Source organism: Hibiscus syriacus, unplaced genomic scaffold (assembly GCF_006381635.1).
Source record: "Hibiscus syriacus cultivar Baekdansim isolate YM2019G1 unplaced genomic scaffold, ASM638163v2 tig00116951_pilon, whole genome shotgun sequence".
Taxonomy (NCBI): Eukaryota; Viridiplantae; Streptophyta; class Magnoliopsida; order Malvales; family Malvaceae; genus Hibiscus; species Hibiscus syriacus.
The window spans coordinates 4009432-4032353 of record NW_024063482.1 but is presented as its reverse complement, the minus strand read 5'-3'; the positions used below and the strand labels follow the sequence as shown (position 1 = coordinate 4032353).

General features: G+C 37.8%; 2 protein-coding genes across 2 annotated transcripts; one reads left to right on the top strand and one right to left on the bottom strand.

Moving 5' to 3' along the window:
- Positions 1-1256: 1256 nt before the first annotated feature.
- LOC120188803 (auxin-induced protein 22D-like) lies at positions 1257-1755 on the top strand. The gene is made up of 3 exons (XM_039192196.1): positions 1257-1394; positions 1484-1583; positions 1674-1755. Exons 1-3 carry the CDS (start codon positions 1277-1279, stop codon positions 1735-1737), a joined length of 282 nt encoding a protein of 93 aa, XP_039048127.1. The 5' UTR covers positions 1257-1276; the 3' UTR covers positions 1738-1755.
- A 1406-nt stretch (positions 1756-3161) lies between these two features.
- Positions 3162-22710, bottom strand: LOC120189104 (transcription factor UNE12-like). Its single transcript, XM_039192440.1, has 7 exons — positions 22485-22710; positions 6573-6896; positions 5415-5534; positions 4491-4556; positions 3882-3947; positions 3609-3686; positions 3162-3521 (listed from the first exon to the last, which is right to left on the bottom strand). The coding sequence occupies exons 1-7, from the start codon at positions 22503-22505 to the stop codon at positions 3291-3293; spliced, it is 906 nt and encodes a 301-aa protein (XP_039048371.1). The 5' UTR covers positions 22506-22710; the 3' UTR covers positions 3162-3290.
- Between the last annotated feature and the right edge of the window lie 212 nt (positions 22711-22922).

Genomic DNA, 22922 nt, shown 5'->3' with positions numbered 1-22922 from the left:
TACTATAATATATATATCACATATACCCAAATCAAACATATGCATATGATCATACATTCAGGCCTTCTAATATAGGAAATAGACTTGTCGCAAGTCTTATTTCTGTTAAACATCATAAACTAACTTGTCAATTCCAATCTCTTATCTTTCCCCTTGATCGATCTTACTTTTCAATGATTTCGGAACTTGATTAGGCTCTGAATCTACATAATTATACATTTTAAGACAATTATTAGATACCTACACCTTGTAATTTGATACTAGCAACTTAAACGAACTTATTAAACCAATATTCACAATTTTCCTTTAGGGGGAATCGGTTCCCTACTATGGGGGTATCGATTCCCTCATGACATTCTGGAAATTTTTGTTCGTTTGAAGGGGTATCGGTTCCCCTTGAATGGGTACTGATTCCCCTAGCCCAGAAATCATATTTTTAGCTCGAAAATCACTTCATTTTCAGCTCAACGCTTCATACTTCACTCCCTTTAATATTCCTAACTTTCATACACATGCTTAAACTCATTTCTACTCCATAATCACTTCTTTAAACTCAAAATTCTATCATTTACATGGCATTTAAGAATCACACTAAATTTCCAACATGTTCTAAAACCCATTCTATCACTTAATATCTCTTAATTTAACCCTTGACAAGTCAAATTAAACTTCAAAATCTATTAACTCCTTCTATTTCAAAAATTCACTTAAAAACTTATTTTTCTTAATTTCTCATAACTTGCTAATCTTTGAGTTTTAAGCCACCTAAAGCTTTCCTTAATCTTTCTTAACATCCCAAGAATCAAAACAAGCTATAAAATGAAAGAATTAACCAACTGAAGACCCACTTACCTTATACAAGGCTTCACGGTGGAGAGGAGGAAGAAGAAGACATAAGAATACTCTGGAGAAATTATCTCATTTCCCACGTTTTTATATCCCTTAAAAAGAGAATAAAAATCTTCTCTTAAAAAAGACCATAATACCCTTGTTATTTCCAAACTTTACCATTAAATCCAACATCAACTTTCTTCAATTAAATCCATAAACTTTTAACTTATTTCAAAATCGAGCACATAGTTTTTAAAATTTGCAATTTAGTCACTGACCTTGATTTGGGATGTTACAAATTATCCCTTTATTTTTTCAACAATTTGGTTGCCTAAATTTGACTATATTAGCCGCCCAAAACCATTTTTCCAGCCACCCCATGTGCTTTGATTTTTCAACACGTAGGACTCCCTTTCCACATGGGGATGTCCTTGAAGCGACAGGGATGTATGTGAAAGTGAGTGTTGACGGAGCTCCTTATCTTAGGAAGATTGATCTCAAGGTTTACAAAAGCTATCCTCAACTCCTAGAGGCTTTGGAAAAAATGTTCAAGCTCACCATTGGTAAGCATTAATCATTTCTTTTGAGACGGAAAAAAAAGGGTTAAATCAATAGTTTCTGATCTGTTCTTTGGTCTGCAATATTTTAATAGGTGCATACTCGGAGAGGGAAGGGTACGATGGATCTGATTATGCTCCTACTTATGAAGATAAAGATGGTGATTGGATGCTTGTTGGAGATGTTCCATGGGAGTAAGTGTCCATTACAATGGAACTTCATTTGTTGTTTTTGTCATTTGAATTACCAATAAGCTCAAATTTTTGTTTGTGTTTTGTTTGCAGAATGTTCATTTGCTCTTGCAAGAGACTGAGAATCATGAAGGGATCAGAATATAAGAATACTTAAAGATGGAAATCTTCACCCATTGTTTTTTGTCACTTTGTTTTCTGATTTAAAAGAATATAAGATTACTTAAAAGATCGAATCCAAGTGTATAAAATGATATACTATTGCCATTTTTCCAGGATAAGCATATGTGCACGAAGAAGATTGAATGAACGACAACTATACATTTCATATCTAAGCTTCTGCATCTACCTTTAATTTCAGAAGTATTATTAAAGTCATCAACGATTATAACGATTGATTAGACCGCAGGTGCGATGATTTACTTGAAGGACGAAACCTCCAGTACGGCCGGGGCTGCACTAAGAATAGACAAAGCATCCAACTCTACTATAGAATTAAAGCTACTGTAGGATACATATGTTGCTGTTGAATACAGAAACCAACCACGAAGCCCGACCCCTCAAGTTTGGGTATAAATATTCACATGCCCGACCCTCAAGCTTAGGTATAAATAATATTCACAGGCCCGGCTCATAGGGAGCAGTATGGACTCCAACTCAGGTCCCCTAATCATATATTATCATATATAGGAATGATCATATTTCATTTTAAAAATCCAGATTGAATTAGAATTTTTAAGGGTGAAATCAAGTCAAATCTAATTCAAATTTAAGATAAAAATCCAACCCTACTCAACATAATATTATAATTATCTTTTGCACATATAAAAATAATTACAATAATACACTTTATATTCTTATTTTATCTGAAAAATTAACTATATATGTATATATATATAAATTGAGTGAAATGTGAATTTTAACTTTAAAAATTGAATTGATTTTCAAATCGAATGAAATTCTTTTAAACCCAAATCGGGTCAGGTGCGGATGAAAAAAAAAATAAAAGATCGGACAAATGATTCAGACCGGTTTTAGAAAAGTTAACCGCGAACTCGTGAAGATTGTGAGTTCCAAGTGGATTTGCGTGTCTAGTATGATTCAGAACGCATGATGAAGAAATGTAGCATAAAAGTAGTGGCTGAAAGCGACGGTAACCCAGCCAGGCAGCCAGCCACGACCGCCCACCATCTTTTTCCCGTCGTCCAAACGACTTCAACATCCATAGCAACAAGCACTTCACATATATATATATATATATAATATCAATTCTTGTAATACCTGAGCATTCCATTTCCTAGGAGAAATACATTGTTACAATATAATATGAGCTACCTTTTTTGCAGGTCCCTCAATCCACTAACCCAAAAAAATGTGCTTTTCCATCATTCTCCACTATCTTCCCCCACCTTTTTTTGCTACAAAAAAATAAGAGCGTGCCAATTGAAACTTTGACAATCCTTCCCCTTTACTGGAACTTGTCAAGCTATCAATTGCCCGCCTCTCATTTCTTTTACGCATTGACATCAAACCCTGTTTTGAAATATTTTAACAAAAGCTGGAAAAAGAAACGCAGAGAAGAAAAAAAAAAAAAGCTACTGCTGTGGCATCTGACTTTGATTGCATTTTAAAAAGCCAGCAAAACAAGTTATTTGTCGTCGTTGGGGGGCTGTTAGAATACGACAAATAAAGGGTTTGATTAAGGACGGTCTATGAAGGCGGATTTGTTTCCGGCTTGACAACACAGGAGGTATCTTGTAGTTGGGTGTGGTAGATTGCGGTGGCGAGTGAGATGGGCATAATGAAAAGAGATTTTGATTGGAGGAATTGCATGGCGGCTCCAACGTTTTCTTCCATGAGCTTGGCAACTTGTTGCTCTGTGCCGTCGTTTGACCACTTCTCCCATGCTGGTTGGCTTCTCCCACCCTCACCGCTTTCGTACTGATGATTAATACAGGAAGCTCTATTATCTTAATGGATAGAAAGATATAAATTGTCCAATATGCGCATGATTTCTTATTTTATTACCTCTACCGAAGATATCGGGATGTCCGTTACAAGCGGTGCCACAGCACCAGCTCCACCCAACCTACTCATGCTCAAAACCTGTTAAACAATCAAATTTATTACAACGAGAGAATTCTTTCAAATGGAACATGTCCCGACATAATGGCAGGAAAATTCCGATATTATATGGCTCATTCATCAAATAAGTTATAGCAGATCGATTCTACAGGCATGAGCAGTGCTATGATATGCAGTAAAGTATGAAAATCAAACAGTTAAAAGAGTGAATGATACCTTAACTTGGAGTCGCAGGAACTTCACATAATCTACGATTTCATCAAGCATGACTGCTCTATCAGTCTGTACAAAGGAACATTCATCACTACTAAACAAAGTTGCATGCCTTATAGGTTAGACTTTACCATGGTTTACATCCCAAGAAGACAAATCTACCATAAAGACGCACGTCTCAATGAGACCCCTATAACGATATGTGTACGATATTTAACAGACAATAAAGTTTGCTTGGAAATGAGCCCAAGGAAGTAGACAAACCCTCAAGTAATAATAATTTTAACAGATTTCAAAGCCTTTACATTAAAAGGTTAGTCATAAAACCATTGCAAGGTTATACAACGAGATGGAGAAGATCAGCAGTTATGGGCTCATAAGATCAGTGACAGAACATAAAAAGCTTATTGTTCACTGATGTTGAGAACATTCTTTTTACTATTTCACAGCATTAATAGATCATCTCTATTGATAATAGGAGCATGCTCCTTACTATATTGATTTAAATAAAAACCAGTAAACTGTATGGTCTGATCATTCCCAAAAGAAATGGAAATATGCAATTCATTTGACAAGGAAACGAAGTGATAGAAAAAAGGACTGAGAACTGACCTTGTTAACACTAGGAACAAGTTCCTGTAATGCCCTGATTCTTTCAGTAATTCTCTCCCTACGCAACTGTACCAAAGGAGAAAACCTAATGCTTCAGTGTAGTTAATCACAATTGCAACACCATTCAACAACTACTCCCTTGTCCTACTCTTTACAAGAACAACCAAACTCACCCACTCGTCTTCCTTTTCATTTATATTCTCTCTTTACTATATTCTTTCTTTGTTATCTTCTCATTCTTTCTGGATTTACAGCTTTAGACTTTAGTCTTTATTATCCCCCTTTTTTTTGGTGTGTGTGTTGGGGGGGGGGGGGTGATTTCTAGCATCTAGCCAAAGAACAAAATTTGTGGAAAAATTAAACCAAAACTAGCATTGAGCTTCATCGGTTGCAAAAGAGTCCGAGTTATTTGTCATGTTTGACACAGATTTCATACCATGTTGAGGATCGTGTCATGCCGATGCTAAACTCTCTCCACTTATGAAGGGTCCAAGTTTCAGAGGTGGCATTCAAGTGCAACTTTATGAGCTACTAGATTTCCTCCTCCTAAAAGATTATATATACAGGCTTTACTCGTCTTTTCTAGATATTTAAAATAGACATTATAGTACTTAATTCTCATAGTTTATACAATTTTTCTTGAAGAAAAATAAGTATCTGTTTTCTCAATGAATGACCTACATTGTGCATATTGACCAAACAACAGAAACGATATTTAAAATGTCAATTTCATTGAAACACCTGATGGAACTAGTCACAATTAATCAATTTATCCAATTTCTATCCTTTCAAAATGTTCCCTTGCTAATAAACTTACTCGTTCCTTTTGATTCTCGACCAGAAACATAAATCTGAATTACTTCCATTCCGTATATTTAGCTATTCCTGAATTTGGTGTGATTATTTATAATATATTAATCTTACCCGTTCAGCAATGCTGTGAGGATCTGTGGCTTGTCCTCGTCTAGCCCGCACCCTTGGACACATTGCTGGTGGATGAGGTGCTGCAGCAACAGTTGCTTGCATAGGTTGGCCAGGGAAAACCTGGAAAGTTATACAAGTCATATCATTGATGATAGAACTTATAGAATAAGATAAAACTAATATCAATACCATCTTTTCTCTCCCGCCCACCCATCTCCTCTTGACAGAGAAAGAAAATACAGTAGAAGGAGAAAATCACTCTACTCCATATATGTCTTTAGGACAGTATAATCTGATGCTTATATGAAAATAGATGTTTAGAATATAAGCATAATCAGTGGAATATAGTTTAGCAAAACACTTCCCACACAATTCGGAGAAGGAACTGACAATCTAAATAACCAAATACAAAAGCAATTACTCAAGTCAGGATGATAGAATGTCTTGACCATGACCTATACGTTAAATCTATATTAAATCAGCGAAAGAAAACCCGGGATCCATCTTTCTTCATAGTTTTAACTTTCATACATCTTTTACAATAATAACCAAAAGGAGACAATTCTGAAATTCGACATCTTCCACAAATAACTCGACTCATACATGATATCTGACAGTTTTAGGCATGCTGGCAGGTGAACGGTTGACCATTAAGCAAAGCCGGTTCCAAAATCAACCGAGAAAACATGTGTTTACTACAAACCAAGTAATCAACTATTACTCATTTAATCATTGAAAAGTCAAGTTTTCGTTTTTTGAAGTGAAACTCTTGTTTATATTGAATAATCCTAGGACATGATGTAGTGTTTCATGTAATGTTTTCCCTTGTCTTCTCTTCTATCAGACAGAAAGAAAAACAAACATGATATAGTAACATGAATATGATAAAATATCAAATAGACAAATTCGATGTCACCCATGTTTGACAATCTAAAACTTAAAGTAATCCGACAAGGACAAATGAACATACTCCATTTACTGGGAAAAAGAACAGTAATTATCAAGAAAATCATTATTATCAACACCATGAAATATCTAGCTTCTTAGTCAAGCTCCAAGAGAAATACTTTTTTATCCTTTTAGGGAAACCAAGCAAACACATGAGAATTTTTTTTAAACAAAATCAACAGAAATGACAAATTACTAATTTTTTCTTACACTTTTTACAGAAGAAGCTCTGTCATCAACGATGCCGTTGCGAAACCGCTTGCCGCTACCGGAAGCGTCCTCGGGCTTCAAAAACCCGCCTTTACCTTGCTCCAAGCTCAAACCCAACGGAAAAACCTGTCCGTGAAACGCACCACCTCCACTACCGCCGATATGTCCGGCGCCATCACCGGAGCTGAGCTGCAAAAACATTGGAGCTCCAGCCCCTGGACCGGTTCCAGCCAATCCACCGTCGGATCCAGCTAAGCCCGTTCCAGGCGGCGCGAAGTTGGAGAGTCCCAGGATTTGCTCGAGGAAATCATCGGCGGCGGGAGTGTAGACACTTCATTTCGCCCTGGCCCTTCTCTAAGCAACTTGCTGCCATCACTACCCCAGAGCGTTAATGCTTGTTTCCTACCAATCCTACAGACGCATGTGATATCTGATCTAAAGTATGATCAGATTGCAAATTGTTATTTTTTATGTAAAAGCTATGTAAGAAAATGGCTATAAATAGCCGATTGAAATGGAAGAAAAAGGGGAGGAGGAAGAATTGTAAAAGGGATTACTCTTGTTTTTCAGAAGGGGATAGTAATAAAATACAAATTTTTTTTCAGCAATTCCTAAGGTAGTTCAGTTTATATTTCAGTTTTCTTTAATTTTTTTTTTTTGTTCAATACGAATGCAACTAATAATAAGAATTTTAGTTTGTAATTTTGTTCGTAGTTAACGTAAATTCCACGAGTTTAAAAAAATAATTAAAATAAAAATAGAGAGTTAAGTTACCTTGCTGCAGTACGTCGGAGTAGAGGTGTCGTCGTCGTCGGGTCTAGAGTCGAGTGGTTGGTGTGGCTCTCGATTTCACTGGAAATTTGGGACTCCATGGATGCTCTGCTTGAAAGAAAATTAGAAGAAGGTTGTGGGTTTGATATGTTACAGAATAAAAAATGGGAAAGGGGGTTTTATTTGGGGTTCACGTGTTCTGGAGTTAATTCAGGTGGGGGAGTGCTTTTAATTTGAATTTTGGGTTAACCTCATATAGGATCCTTTAATTTATTGTCATCTTTTATAATGGTTTTTTTTTTGGTCTATTTATGTTTAAGTCACTCTATTATCGCTGTTTTAAAAATCAGTCATTAAACTTTTGTGGTTAATCACGTCCAGGTCCCTCTAATATTACATTGTTTTTACATTCTAGTCACCAAAGTTCTATGTTTTTATTTTATTTCATTTTAGGTGCTTTATTTTCGTTATTTTCAATTCGATCACCAATATGTTATATTTTGTGATGATTTATGCATGTAACTTTCATTTCCTTTATTTTAGTCACTATTAGTTTTTGATTTAGTCACTAACATGTTATATTTCTTGTTTTGTTTATTTCTAATTTTGCCACTTTATTTTATGTCTATTTACTTTAGTAACTATTTATTCCTGATTGAGTAGTTTTTTTTTTTATGTTTATCTTTGTTTATTTCATTTTAGCTATTATCTTATGTATTCTTGTATTTTATCCAACATAATTATATTTTACTATAATTTGGATAATCATGTTATTTTAATTTTATGTTTCACCCACTATTTTTTTTACTTTATTTTAGTTTAAGCATTAATGTTTTAATACTTTTATTTTATTCCCGTTATTACTTATTTTGTTGTTTTTCTTATTAGAACTCTACTTTGGTCATTATACTTTCAAATACTTTATTTTAGTCATTATTTTACATTTGGTTTAATCATTGTTTGGTATTTTAATTTTCTGTTTCGCTATTTTAGTACTTTAAATTTCTATTTTTTATTTAATCCCTTAATTTTATGTTTTTCTTTTGTAGCTTATTCCTATAATTAATTTGATCCATGAATTTTAATCCTTTCCAATTTAATTTTTTTTAATTCGAATTTTCTTTTATTTTTTTTATTTACTCTTTTTTTTTATTTAAATTTTAATACTAACTCTTTGTGTTTGTTTGTTTTAGTTTTTTTTACTTTATTTATGATCTTTTTAGGATAATTTCAATCAATCAAAGGTAAGTAATTTGAATCGAATTTTTAAATTTTAATTTTAATTTTAATTTTTGTAATTAAGACAACCGATAAATTAAATGGTACCGAAAGGACAGTTCAAGGGTGCTAATCCTTCCTTGACTGTAACCGACTCCCGTGCCCGACATATTTCTGGTAAAACGCAGATCAGTTAAGATGGTATCCGATCAACCTAAATATTTTTTTATGATCGGTGGCGACTCCTAATATTTTATTTAAGTCGAAGCCCAATTCCGGGCCCACCCGAAAGGCGGTCGAGACAGCTTGGCGACTCCGCTGGGGACAATAAGTGAGTCAGGCCATAATTAATTTTCGGTTGTCTTTTTATGCGAAAATGGTAAATTTAAATTTTAATTTATTTATTCGATTCCAATTATTTATCTTTGAATATTTTTCAAATAAATAGTTGTACTAACGTTTTTTAATGTTTTCAGATTTTTCAAAATTGTCATCTCATGCTCTATACGAGCTCCGAACCCTATTTAAGTGGGGGTGAAAGCGACGCCTTCGTGAGAATTTATTCTCCGTGCGGGCCTAGCAAGTAACCTTCGGGATTCATATACCTTATGTCTTCGTGTGAATTTATTCACCGTGCGGGCATAAGGGAATGTGTCCTCTCGAGTTTAACTTGGTCCATACAAACCTGTGATGGGTTTAGGACTAAGGGTCTGGTAAGCCCAAGGGGTCACCAGCAAGGAGAACTCGGGTACCATTTTAGAACTTAAACCGAGAGACCATGGAGAATTAGAGCCTACCCCGAAACCAAATTCCAAAACCTAGGATATTTTTTACCCTAACCATGTTTTTTGTATTTTTTTTCTTTCGTTATTTTTTTTATTTGTTTATTTTTTTACTAACTTTTTTGCCTTTGTGTTTGTTTTCTAGCATTTGCATCATAACAAGAGGCTATTGATCCCTAAAAATAGTTTGTTACACACGAAATAATCTGAATTAATGGACAAAGGTGTTGTAATACAAGAGATTAAAAACGCCGAGGCACGACTATGGTCCGAGAAGACGCAGAAAGAGAAGGGAGATAGTCTTCAGAGTAACTATGTGTCAGAGCTGGTTAGCTACGCATCTGTCAGCCTGAAACAGAATAATGTCCAAGAGCTGCGGAACATTTGGGACAGTTGGAAGAATGACAGAAAGCAGAAGTTTAGCCAACGATATGGTGATATTGCCCTCTTACTACATGTCAAGACTGATGAGCCCCTGCTCCGAGCATTGATTCAATTCTGGAACCCAGGATATAGTTGTTTCACCTTTAACCAGGAGGATATGGTGCCCACCATCGAAGAGTATACTACCCTACTGCACTGTGAAAGTATCATACTAGAGAGGGTATATATCAAACACATCAAGAGTCAACCTTTCAAGAATGGACTGGCTAAGATTGCAGGGGTTGATGAAAAATGGGTAACTGATCGACTCCGACACAAAGGTAATGGGGAAGGAATCGAGTGGATCCACATAAAGCAACTAATGAAGAACCACCCTGATGAATGGAAGACTATAGACCTTTTTGCACTGGGTCTGTATGGTTTGATTATATTTCCGAAGATCCTTGGGTGCATTGACGCAACCGTTGTAGAACTATTTAAACAACTTCCAAGGCGAGTCAACCCAGCACCGACCATTTTGGCCGAGACCTTTCGGTCTCTTAATCATTGCAGAAGAATTGGTGGAGGAAGGTTCATTGGGTGTGTTCAGCTTCTTCAAGTTTGGATTCACAGCCATTTCTGGAAGACTAACGGGGTCGCCTACCGCCGATTTAGCACCACCTATTCACCTTTGGGAGAGTTCATCACTATAAAATGGCATGAAGGCGCTACCAAGGAAAAGTGGATGAAGGTATTCACTCATCTTCAGGACCGAGATATTACCTGGAGAGCCCCCTGGTTATTCCTCAGTGACATTCTTTACCGGTGTGGGGATTCTGATACTATGACCTTACTTGGACTTTGGGGCGCAGTTGGGTATGCTCCGTCGTTAGCACTTAGACAATATGGGGCACGTCAGTTTATCCCGGCCACATACGGATTATCTATATCAGAGTTTGTGTACCACGGTGATAACTATAAAAAGATGATCAAAGAAGTAGCTGACTCATGGAAAAAATTGTTCCGAATGGATATTGTAGCTGCAAGAGACATGCTTACTCCGGATTATGTAGAATGGAGAAGATTGAGAAAAAATGACAACATCCCGGTGCCAGACTGTGAAGACACCCGGACCATGGAGGAACATCTCAGGTATGTCCCTTCCGAACTGGAGATAGCCAAGACCGAGTTTAAAGCTGTGAATAATGAGCTGAAGCAGAAGGTAAGGGAACTTGAAGTTGAACGATACCAATGGAAGTTAGACGCCGATACTCAGAAAGATCGAGCAGACAAACTGGAGAAAGAACAGAAGAAAATCCATTTCGAGCTTGAAGACTTGAGAAAGGGGTATCAAGATAAAGTCAAGGATAACTCCAATTTGAAAAGAACTTCTGAATACTGGAAAGATGAAGCTCATATCCTAAAAAGGAAGTTTGAGGGGTATGATGAGCAGCTGAAGACTACTCAGAGGCGCTTAGCAGGTAGTCAACATCATAACCAATGCTTGAGAATCCAGGTGGCTGATCTGGAGAAACAACATGAGAAAGATGACAAAACAATAGCTGAGTTAGAAGCCATTCTTGATGAACTCAAGAAGCAAGCAAGCGAACTTCAGATAGTGCCTTTCGACGGAGGTTTACAGTGGCGTTTCCGTTGGGAGCAAGCTCAGCAAAGGGTGAAGGCTAGAGACGTAGTCATCCGAGATTTCCTGGATCAAGTACAGAAGGCAGCCTGTCATCTACATGGCTTGGCAAGGGAAGCCGGAGTGGTTCGACAGAACATTCAACCAGTAACAGATGAAGGAAGAAGACTTGTCAATCTTTTAGAAGATGTTCGGGGTCTGGAGGATTTAGTCCGGATATACCTTTGATTGTTTTTATGTCTCTTATAAGATAAAACGCTTTTGTTTAAATAAGGATTATTTATAATAACAGACACTTTTCTGGATCAATGCCTCTAAATTGCATACATCATGCATTGCATACTTTGCATTTTATATTTCATGTTTATTTTTATATTTCCATGTGTTTACATTCGTATTAACTAACAGAACATGTCTCAGAAAGAACAAATACCAAGAGCTCAAGACACACATCATCCGCACAATACTCGAACAAAAAAGAGACAGATGGAGGCCAGAATGGAAAAATTCGAGGAGAACATGGCAAGATTGCAAAAAGAACTGGAAGATAAGATGGCCCAGAACAGTCAAAGTACCCTAGAATCCATCAAGAAAAACCAGGAGTCCTTGGTCGATCAAATCGTGGCCAAGTTATCAGGCTTACAGCAGGCCAGTGCGCCAAGGGCAGGTTCATTTGAGGGGTTAACTATACCGCCAACCTCACAGGTGGTTATCTCACCCGGAGTATTACCCGAGGACTCATCCGCTACTAAAGGGAAAGTTGCATTACCCGGTGACTCATCCTCTACCAAAGGGAAAGCTGCATCTACTGTTAAGATACAAACTTTTACAACCATCCCTGACAATCATCCGGATAATTACCATGTCCCGGATTTTGATGAGGAGGATAAAGCTAAAAAGATGGAAGAGAAAATCAGGATGTTAGAAGACCAGATGAAAATGGTCAAAGGGGACCAGGACTATTATGGGGTAGATGCAATGGAGTTGAGTCTAGTTCCAGATTTGGTACTTCCACCAAAATTCAAGGTCCCTGAGTTCGAGAAGTTTAACGGGAACAACTGCCCCTCAGCACACATCACTATGTTCTGTCGGAAAATGACAGGATATGTGGGAAATGACCAACTCCTGATCCATTGCTTCCAGGAGAGCCTGTCCGGTTCAGCTATCCGGTGGTACAACCAGCTCAGCCGAACTCATATCAAGACATGGAAAGACTTAGCCAAGTCTTTCTTGGAGCAGTACAAGCATATCAACGATATGAGACCAGACCGGGTTATGCTCCAAAGCTTGGAGAAAAAGCATAACGAGAGTTTCCGACAATACGCACAGCGTTGGAGGGATTTGGCTGTGCAAGTTCATCCATCCTTGGATGAAAAGGAAACTAGAAAGTTGTTTGTACAGACCCTGAAAGCACCTTACTTCGGGCACCTAGTGGCAATCACATCAGGAAGTTTCTCAGATCTAGTTATGGCCGGTGAAATGATCGAATTAGCCATAAAACAAGGAAAAATTGAGGGAGGTGACTCCAGTAAGAAGTCTCTCGTGAAGAACAAAGAACGAGAGATCAATAATGTCAACACCTACAACCCAAACAAGGGTGTTACGATCTCAAGTTCAAATACCACTGCAGCTGTACCATCTGGTACTTCTAAACAGAACCAGAGAGAACAAGAAAGGAAAGGGAAAGAGAGCAATTCGATCCCATTCCCATGACATACAAAGAGTTATACCAACAGCTCTTTGATACTCACGTTGTGTCGCCTTATCCTATGGATCCAATAAAGCCCCCTTACCCGAGATGGTTCGACGAGAATGTTAACTGCGAATATCATGGTGGTGTACAGGGGCATTCAATCGAAAATTGTCTCACATTCAAGAGGCTTGTACAACGAATGCGAAATAAGAATTGGATCACTTTCAACTCCGGAACACCAAACGTCGCCCAGAATCCCTTGCCAAATCATCAAGAGACTGGAATTAACGCAGTCACCACAGAGAAGGGCAAGAGAGTCAAATTGAGTGTTTCAGAAGTTAAAGCTCCTTTGGCTTGGGTATGGAGCCAAATGGTAAAAGCAGGGCTTCTTGCACTATATCCAGATACAGCAGGAAATGAATACGGTAACCATTGCTGTTACCACAATGAAGAAGGGCATAAAGTGCAAGATTGCCCAGAGTTCAAGACATTAGTCCAACTCATGATGGACAGAAAAGAGCTGGAGTTTTACGAAGAAGTTCAGGATTCCTCGGAAGCAGACGTTTGCGCTACCGGAGAATCATCAGAAAGAAGATTTGGTAGGGGAAGTCCATTGGTAATTACCCCTAAAGCAAAGACGACGACAACAACTCAAGCAAAGGTGGTGATCACAGCACCTCGGCCTTTTCAGTACAAGGACAGTCGACAAGTGCCATGGAAATACGAATGCCAGGTGAGTACTTCCAAAGAATGTGATAGCAAAGTGGGGCAGAGACCACTTGAGCCTTTCAAAGAAGATGTATTGGCTATCAATGAACCTATAAAGGAGGAAGAAGTTAAAGAATTTCTCAAATTCTTGAAACATAGCGAGTACAGTGTTGTAGAACAGCTCCACAACTTGCCAACGCGTACTTCAATGTTAGCACTTTTGATAAACTCAGAGGCACATCGGGAGGCACTGTTGAAAGTCCTAAATCAAACGTTCGTGCCACAAAACATACCAGTCAGCAAGATGGATCGACTGGTGAACAATATTCAAGCTGATAATCTCATCTCATTTTCAGATGATGAGATTCCATCCGGAGGAAGAGGCCGAACAAAGGCATTACACATCACTACGTATTGCAAAGGGCATGCCCTACCAAGTGTATTGATCGACAACGGATCGGCCCTAAATGTGATGCCTTTGATTACATTGAAGAGGCTGCCAATGGATACCTCTCATATGAGAGCCTGTCAGAACGTGGTCCGAGCATTTGATGGGACCAAAAGAGAGGTAATTGGCAAGATTGAGGTGCCGCTAACGATCGGACCGGCCACCTACAATGTTGAGTTTCTAGTGATGGATATCATATCTTCCTATAACTGTCTTTTGGGAAGGCCATGGATTCATCAAGCAGGTGCAGTACCATCCACTCTGCATCAAAAAGTTAAGTTTGTTATCGACGGGGCCTTAGTAATCATTAATGCTGAGGAAGATATCGTGGCAAGTGTGACCACGGATGCCCCGTATATTGAAGTAAATGATGAAGGTGTAGAATGCTCATTTCGCTCCTTAGAATTCGTGAATGCCACATTCGTAGCAGAAGGAAAAATGATTCCTAAACCTCGACTATCCAAGTGCACCAAAATGGAGGTCAAGCAAACCTTGGGACGAGGCGCTAAGACTGGAAGAGGGTTTGGGAAGCATTTACAAGGAAAGATTAATCCAGTCATTCTTATTTCAAAATTAGAGCAGTTTGGGCTTGGTTTTCAGCCCAATTATCATGAAAAGAGGAAGGAAATCCAGAAGAAACGGGAAAGAAGATTAGCCAGGTTGACTGGAAGCGAGTTTCAACGGGAACCAATGGTATTCCCACCTCTGTATCACACATTCAAGTCAGGTGGTTATGTGTTTGAGACCACCTCATCCGATTTAGAAGTGGCTTTGAAAGATTTGAATATCAATGTCGTGACTACAGAAGATGCGGACAACGCCAATAAATCTGAAATCTACCCTCTGCCACCTGGGTTTGTGCCTAGTAACTGGTCGGTGGAAGAACTACCTGTGGTTTACAAGAGTCTTTCAGAGTAATATTCGAACTATCCCTATTTGCCTATACCCGGGGCAATAGGTTATCTTTTGTAAGGGTGAATAAACATTGTTTTAAATTCAATAAAAGATGCGAATTTTCTTCATGTCAAACATTTTTCTTATTTCATTTCTTCTGAAACCATTTTTTCAATACTCCATTATATTCTCTTTCAAATTTAATTTTTGATTGTTTCGTGTGGGATATTTTCCTCTCACACATACACATTTTCTTTCCTTCAGGTCCCCAGATAACGATAATGTAGGCACTGATGATCCGGATCCGGAGGTGGATTTTGAATCGGCCATTTGTCTTGGGGAATTCGATGAATTCGACAATGAGGAAAAGTGCAACTTACCTACCGAATTATTGAGAATGGTAGAAAGAGAAGAGAATCAAATACTGCCACATGAGGAAAAGATCGAAATCTTCAATCTGGGCACTGACGAGGATAGAAAGGAGGTTAAAATCGGTACAATTCTTTCAGATGAAGCAAGACAAAACTTGATAGTCTTACTTCAAGAGTACAGAGATGTGTTCGCTTGGTCATATCAAGACATGCCGGGACTAGACACAGATATGGTAGTCCACAAACTGCCTATCAAACTAGGATGCAAACCCGTGCAGCAAAAGCTGAGGAGAATGCGACCAGAAATGCTCCTTAAGATCAAGGAAGAAGTCAAGAAGCAATTTGATGCTGGTTTCCTCCAAGTGGCCAAATATCCGGAATGGGTGGCCAACATCGTGCCTGTGCCAAAGAAAGACGGGAAAGTACGCATGTGTGTCGATTACCGGGACCTTAACAAGGCAAGTCCCAAAGACAACTTCCCTCTGCCACACATTGACACATTGGTGGACAATACAGCCGGGAACGCTTTCTTTTCATTCATGGATGGATTCTCAGGATATAATCAGATCAAGATGCATCTTGAAGATATGGAGAAGACCACATTCGTCACAATGTGGGGAACTTTCTGTTATAAGGTGATGCCCTTTGGATTGAAGAATGCTGGTGCAACATATCAGAGAGCTATGGTGACCCTGTTCCACGATATGATGCACAGAGAAATCGAGGTTTACGTCGATGACATGATTGTCAAGGCACAGACCGAGAATGAACATGTCGAGAATTTAAGAAAACTCTTCCAAAGATTGAGGAAGTTCCAGCTGCGACTGAACCCGAGCAAGTGTACCTTCGGGGTAACATCTGGGAAGTTGTTAGGATTCGTAGTTAGCAGGAAAGGGATTGAGGTTGATCCTGATAAAGTTAAGGTTATCCAAAATCTACCTCCACCACGAACACAGAAAGAGGTCCGAGGTTTTCTGGGCAGATTGAACTACATAGCACGGTTCATATCTCAGTTAACCGAAAAATGTGACCCAATCTTCCGACTTCTTCGAAAAAATAACCCCGGAGCATGGGATGAAAATTGCCAGATTGCATTTGAAAAAGTAAAGGAGTATTTATCTCACGCTCCAATCCTGATGTCTCCTATCCCAGGCAAACACATGTTCTTATATCTATCTGTATTCGAGAACTCAATGGGGTGTGTCCTGGGTCAACATGATGAGTCTGGAAAGAAGGAAAAAGCCATATATTATTTAAGCAAGAAGTTCACCGATTGCGAGGTCAGATATCCTCCTATCGAGAAGGTTTGCTGTGCTCTAGTCTGGGCTACAAAGAGACTCAGACAATACATGTTGTATCACACTACATGGCTGATCTCTAAGTTAGATCCTCTAAAATACATGATGGGTGTACCTGCTCTATCTGGAAGGTTAGCCCGATGGCAGATGCTATTGTCTGAATTTGATATCGAGTACGTAAGCCAAAAAGCAATAAAGGGAAGTGCCATATCAGATTTTTTGGCAAGCAGAACCGATGAGAACTATGAGCCGCTAAGCTTTGACTTCCCAGACGAAGACTTGATGGCTATCACCTTAGAAGAGGCAAGTACTTCTACCTACAGTTCCTGGAGAATGCATTTTGATGGTGCATCAAATGCAATAGGACATGGCATCGGGGCAATACTGATTTCCCCAGAAGGGAATCATTACCCATTCACTAGCAAATTGAATTTCGATTGCACCAACAACATGGCAGAATATGAGGCTTGTGTTTTGGGAATTCGAGCTGCAATGGGGCAAAATATCAAGACCTTACGGGTATACGGAGATTCAGCCTTAGTAATCTATCAGCTCCGTGGAGAATGGGAAACCAAGGATGTAAAGCTGGTAGAGTATCGGAAGCTAATAATGGATCTACTCGAAGAGTTTGATGAAGTCACCTTCCACTATGTGCCGAGAGAAGAAAATCAAATGGCTGATGCCTTAGCTACCTTGGCAGCCGTATTCAAGGCTGGTGGGGAGTCTGAAATGATGCCAATTGACATGCAATCGTATAAGTACCCGGCTCATTGTTACCAAGTCGAAGAGGTGAAAGACATTAAGCCTTGGTACCATGACATTCTGCAATACATCAAGAATCGGAGTTATCCAGAGGAAGCCACCGAGACTGACAAAAGAACCATTAGAAGGATGGCAGCTGGATATATCCTTGACGGGGATGTCTTGTATAAGAAAAGCCATGACCAAGTCCTATTAAGGTGTGTAGATGCAGAAGAGGCAAAAATGATAGTGGAAGAAGTACATAACGGAGTTTGTGGAACACATGCAAATGGGCACATGATGTCAAGACAAATAATGAGATGCGGATATTTTTGGTCAACACTGGAAAGTGATTGCATCAACTACGCTAAAAGATGTCATAAGTGTCAGATTTACGGAGATAAAATAAATGTTCCACCTCATCCACTTCATGTAATGACATCACCATGGCCTTTTTCTATGTGGGGCATGGATGTTATCGGGCAAATCCATCCGAAGGCTTCGAATGGCCACCGTTTCATTCTCGTGGCAATTGATTATTTCACCAAGTGGGTAGAGGCTGCTTCCTACGCTAGTGTTACTCAGTCCACTATTTGCAAGTTTTTGAAGAAAGAAATCATATGTCGGTATGGTTTACCTGAAAGAATCATTACTGATAATGCTACAAACTTGAACAACAAAATGATGAAAGCTGTTTGTGAGCAATTCAACATAAAGCATCACAATTCTACTACCTACAGACCAAAGATGAACGGAGCAGTAGAAGCAGCAAACAAAAACATTAAAAAGATAGTGGAGAGAACGACTGAGACCTACAAAGACTGGCATGAGAAATTGCCTTTTGCTTTGTTCGCTTACCGAACCTCGGTACGAACCTCGACTGGGCAACTCCATTTTCACTAGCTTATGGAATGGAAGCAGTACTACCCATTGAAGTAGAAATTTCGTCATTACGGGTCTTGACAGAGGTCAAACTGGATGATGCAGAATGGGTACAATCTCGATACGATCAGCTGAACCTGATAGATGAAAAGAGACTGAAAGCCATTCATCACGGTCAAATCTATCAGAAACGAATGATTCGGGCACATGACAAGAAGGTGCGCCCGAGAATATTTCGTGAAGGAGACCTAGTGCTAAAGAGAATTTGGCCAATCCATAAAGATTACAGAGGAAAATGGATGCCAAATTGGGAAGGACCTTATGTCGTAAAAAAGGCCTTTTCCGGAGGAGCCCTTGTCCTTGCTGAAATGGACGGACCAGAACTGCCACATCCTATCAATTCGGATGCAGTCAAAAAATACTTCGCTTAGGATGAAAACTCGAGATGGCATCCTAAGTCGAAAAAGAAAAAGAACAAAAAAGAACAAAAAAGAGAAAAATGTTTAGGGTGAAAACCCGAAAGGGCACACTAAATAGAAAAAAAAAACAAAAAAATATAAGGTGGGTTCAAGATGAAAACCTGTAAAGGGCGTCTTGCAACCAAGGATGGGTCCAAGTTGAAAACCCGAAAGGGCGATTTGGATATTAATTCAAGAAATCCAGACATCCCGGCATCTGAATCCTCTACAAGATTAACGAGTCGGAGAAAGGTTGCACTTTCCTGAACATTGTCGCATCTTCAAAGATCCCTCGGCAAAGGTTGCGTTCAAGGTCACTTAACGGCTTATCAGTTCAACAGTACCCACATTATCAAGATCTAAAACATTCATTCACACTTCATCATATATTCATTTTCCAAAATGTTTGTCATTTGTTCTTTTTCCCTTATGAATAAAGACAATCTTTTCTCTAAATCAATTCCTTTTGAGCATCTTGGGTTGAATTTAAACCTAATGATTTATTTACTTTTGCAAAAGATAATTGTATATTACTGTACAAAGACTCTTTGAAAAGTACAGGTACTCGGAAAGTCGATCAAGGCTCATGCACATAATTGAGATGGTCGATAACCATTTTCCAAATCAAGGATAAAAATATCAGATTTAAATATTTGAAGAATTCAAGATCGGGAATTAGAACTTCAAGATTCCAGAATCAAGACACAACAAGACAGGCAATCGGAGATCGAGATTTCTCTCCAGAACCCAAAATAGCATATGTTGCATATGCATTTTAGGCATACCTAAGAGCATTGCATCCATAGCATCGCATATATGCATAACTTTGCAGGTTCTAGCTAGAGTCAATTTCAACTTCACAACGAAGGATATTGGACTCGAAGCAACACCATTTACTGAAGATTGGATTTCAACTTTACAGCGAAGGATATCCAATTCAAAGCTCAACTCCACAGCGAAGGGGCTTCCCAGTTTCATTCAGAGCCAATTTCAACTTCACGACGAAGGATATTGGACTCGAAACATCAACGATTTCAACTTCACGACGAAGGATATCGTGCTCACAAACAACATTGGATTTCAACTTTACAGCGAAAGATATCCAATTCAAAGCTCAACTCCACAACGAAGGGGCTTCCCAGTTTCATTCAGAGCCAATTTCAACTTCACGACGAAGGATATTGGACTCGAAACATCCACGATTTCAACTTCACGACGAAGGATATCGTGCTCACAAACAACATTGGATTTCAACTTTACAGCGAAAGATATCCAATTCAAAGCTCAACTCCACAGCGAAGGGGCTTCCCAATTTCATTCAGAGCCAATTTCAACTTCATGACGAAGGATATTGGACTCGAAACATCCACGATTTCAACTTCATCACAAACAACATTGGATTTCAACTTTATAGCGAATGATATCCAATTCAAAGCTCAACTCCACAGCGAAGGGGCTTCCCAATTTCATTCAGAGCCAATTTCAACTTCATGACGAAGGATATTGGACTCGAAACATCCACGATTTCAACTTCACGACGAAGGATATTGTGCTCACAAACAACATTGGATTTCAACTCTACGATAAAGGATATTTGATATGGACGAAATTTGTGTCTTTTAATCTTTGCCCTATTATCGTTACACGATAATGAGCAAAGAGGGGCAGCTGTAGACACTTCATTTCGCCCTGGCCCTTCTCTAAGCAACTTGCTGCCATCACTACCCCAGAGCGTTAATGCTTGTTTCCTACCAATCCTACAGACGCATGTGATATCTGATCTAAAGTATGATCAGATTGCAAATTGTTATTTTTTATGTAAAAGCTATGTAAGAAAATGGCTATAAATAGCCGATTGAAATGGAAGAAAAAGGGGAGGAGGAAGAATTGTAAAAGGGATTACTCTTGTTTTTCAGAAGGGGATAGTAATAAAATACAAATTTTTTTTCAGCAATTCCTAAGGTAGTTCAGTTTATATTTCAGTTTTCTTTAATTTTTTTTTTTTGTTCAATACGAATGCAACTAATAATAAGAATTTTAGTTTGTAATTTTGTTCGTAGTTAACGTAAATTCCACGAGTTTAAAAAAATAATTAAAATAAAAATAGAGAGTTAAGTTACCTTGCTGCAGTACGTCGGAGTAGAGGTGTCGTCGTCGTCGGGTCTAGAGTCGAGTGGTTGGTGTGGCTCTCGATTTCACTGGAAATTTGGGACTCCATGGATGCTCTGCTTGAAAGAAAATTAGAAGAAGGTTGTGGGTTTGATATGTTACAGAATAAAAAATGGGAAAGGGGGTTTTATTTGGGGTTCACGTGTTCTGGAGTTAATTCAGGTGGGGGAGTGCTTTTAATTTGAATTTTGGGTTAACCTCATATAGGATCCTTTAATTTATTGTCATCTTTTATAATGGTTTTTTTTGGTCTATTTATGTTTAAGTCACTCTATTATCGCTGTTTTAAAAATCAGTCATTAAACTTTTGTGGTTAATCACGTCCAGGTCCCTCTAATATTACATTGTTTTTACATTCTAGTCACCAAAGTTCTATGTTTTTATTTTATTTCATTTTAGGTGCTTTATTTTCGTTATTTTCAATTCGATCACCAATATGTTATATTTTGTGATGATTTATGCATGTAACTTTCATTTCCTTTATTTTAGTCACTATTAGTTTTTGATTTAGTCACTAACATGTTATATTTCTTGTTTTGTTTATTTCTAATTTTGCCACTTTATTTTATGTCTATTTACTTTAGTAACTATTTATTCCTGATTGAGTAGTTTTTTTTTTTTATGTTTATCTTTGTTTATTTCATTTTAGCTATTATCTTATGTATTCTTGTATTTTATCCAACATAATTATATTTTACTATAATTTGGATAATCATGTTATTTTAATTTTATGTTTCACCCACTATTTTTTTTACTTTATTTTAGTTTAAGCATTAATGTTTTAATACTTTTATTTTATTCCCGTTATTACTTATTTTGTTGTTTTTCTTATTAGAACTCTACTTTGGTCATTATACTTTCAAATACTTTATTTTAGTCATTATTTTACATTTGGTTTAATCATTGTTTGGTATTTTAATTTTCTGTTTCGCTATTTTAGTACTTTAAATTTCTATTTTTTATTTAATCCCTTAATTTTATGTTTTTCTTTTGTAGCTTATTCCTATAATTAATTTGATCCATGAATTTTAATCCTTTCCAATTTAATTTTTTTTAATTCGAATTTTCTTTTATTTTTTTTATTTACTCTTTTTTTTATTTAAATTTTAATACTAACTCTTTGTGTTTGTTTGTTTTAGTTTTTTTTACTTTATTTATGATCTTTTTAGGATAATTTCAATCAATCAAAGGTAAGTAATTTGAATCGAATTTTTAAATTTTAATTTTAATTTTAATTTTTGTAATTAAGACAACCGATAAATTAAATGGTACCGAAAGGACAGTTCAAGGGTGCTAATCCTTCCTTGACTGTAACCGACTCCCGTGCCCGACATATTTCTGGTAAAACGCAGATCAGTTAAGATGGTATCCGATCAACCTAAATATTTTTTTATGATCGGTGGCGACTCCTAATATTTTATTTAAGTCGAAGCCCAATTCCGGGCCCACCCGAAAGGCGGTCGAGACAGGGAGTCTCGGTGGTTTTATTAGACATGAGAGAAGTCGAAAAAACAGTAGTGGAAGTGATTCGGGGTAGCGCGTTACTGAGTTGGGGGAGTAACAAGGAGCATCTACATGCAAGGAAATGACAAAACAGAATTGAAACAAATAAAATGATATAACAAGGAAGTGATTCGGGGTAGCGCGTTACTGAGTTTTGGCTTTGCTTTGCTCTGCTTTTCTTTTCCTTTTTCTTCAGCTCTGAGAGAATCATAAAAAGAAATATATACAAAGGAGAAAAGGGAGGCGTTTTCATTTATATTTTCATGGTGGTTTAAAAAAAATGTAACCTTTTTGTAAAAGGGGTTTGAGTTTTATCAAAATTACGTGGCATACCATTTCTTCTTTGAATAAAGTACACTATAGGTAACTGAACTGTTTTCAAATAATGTTTTCTCTATCTAATTATTAT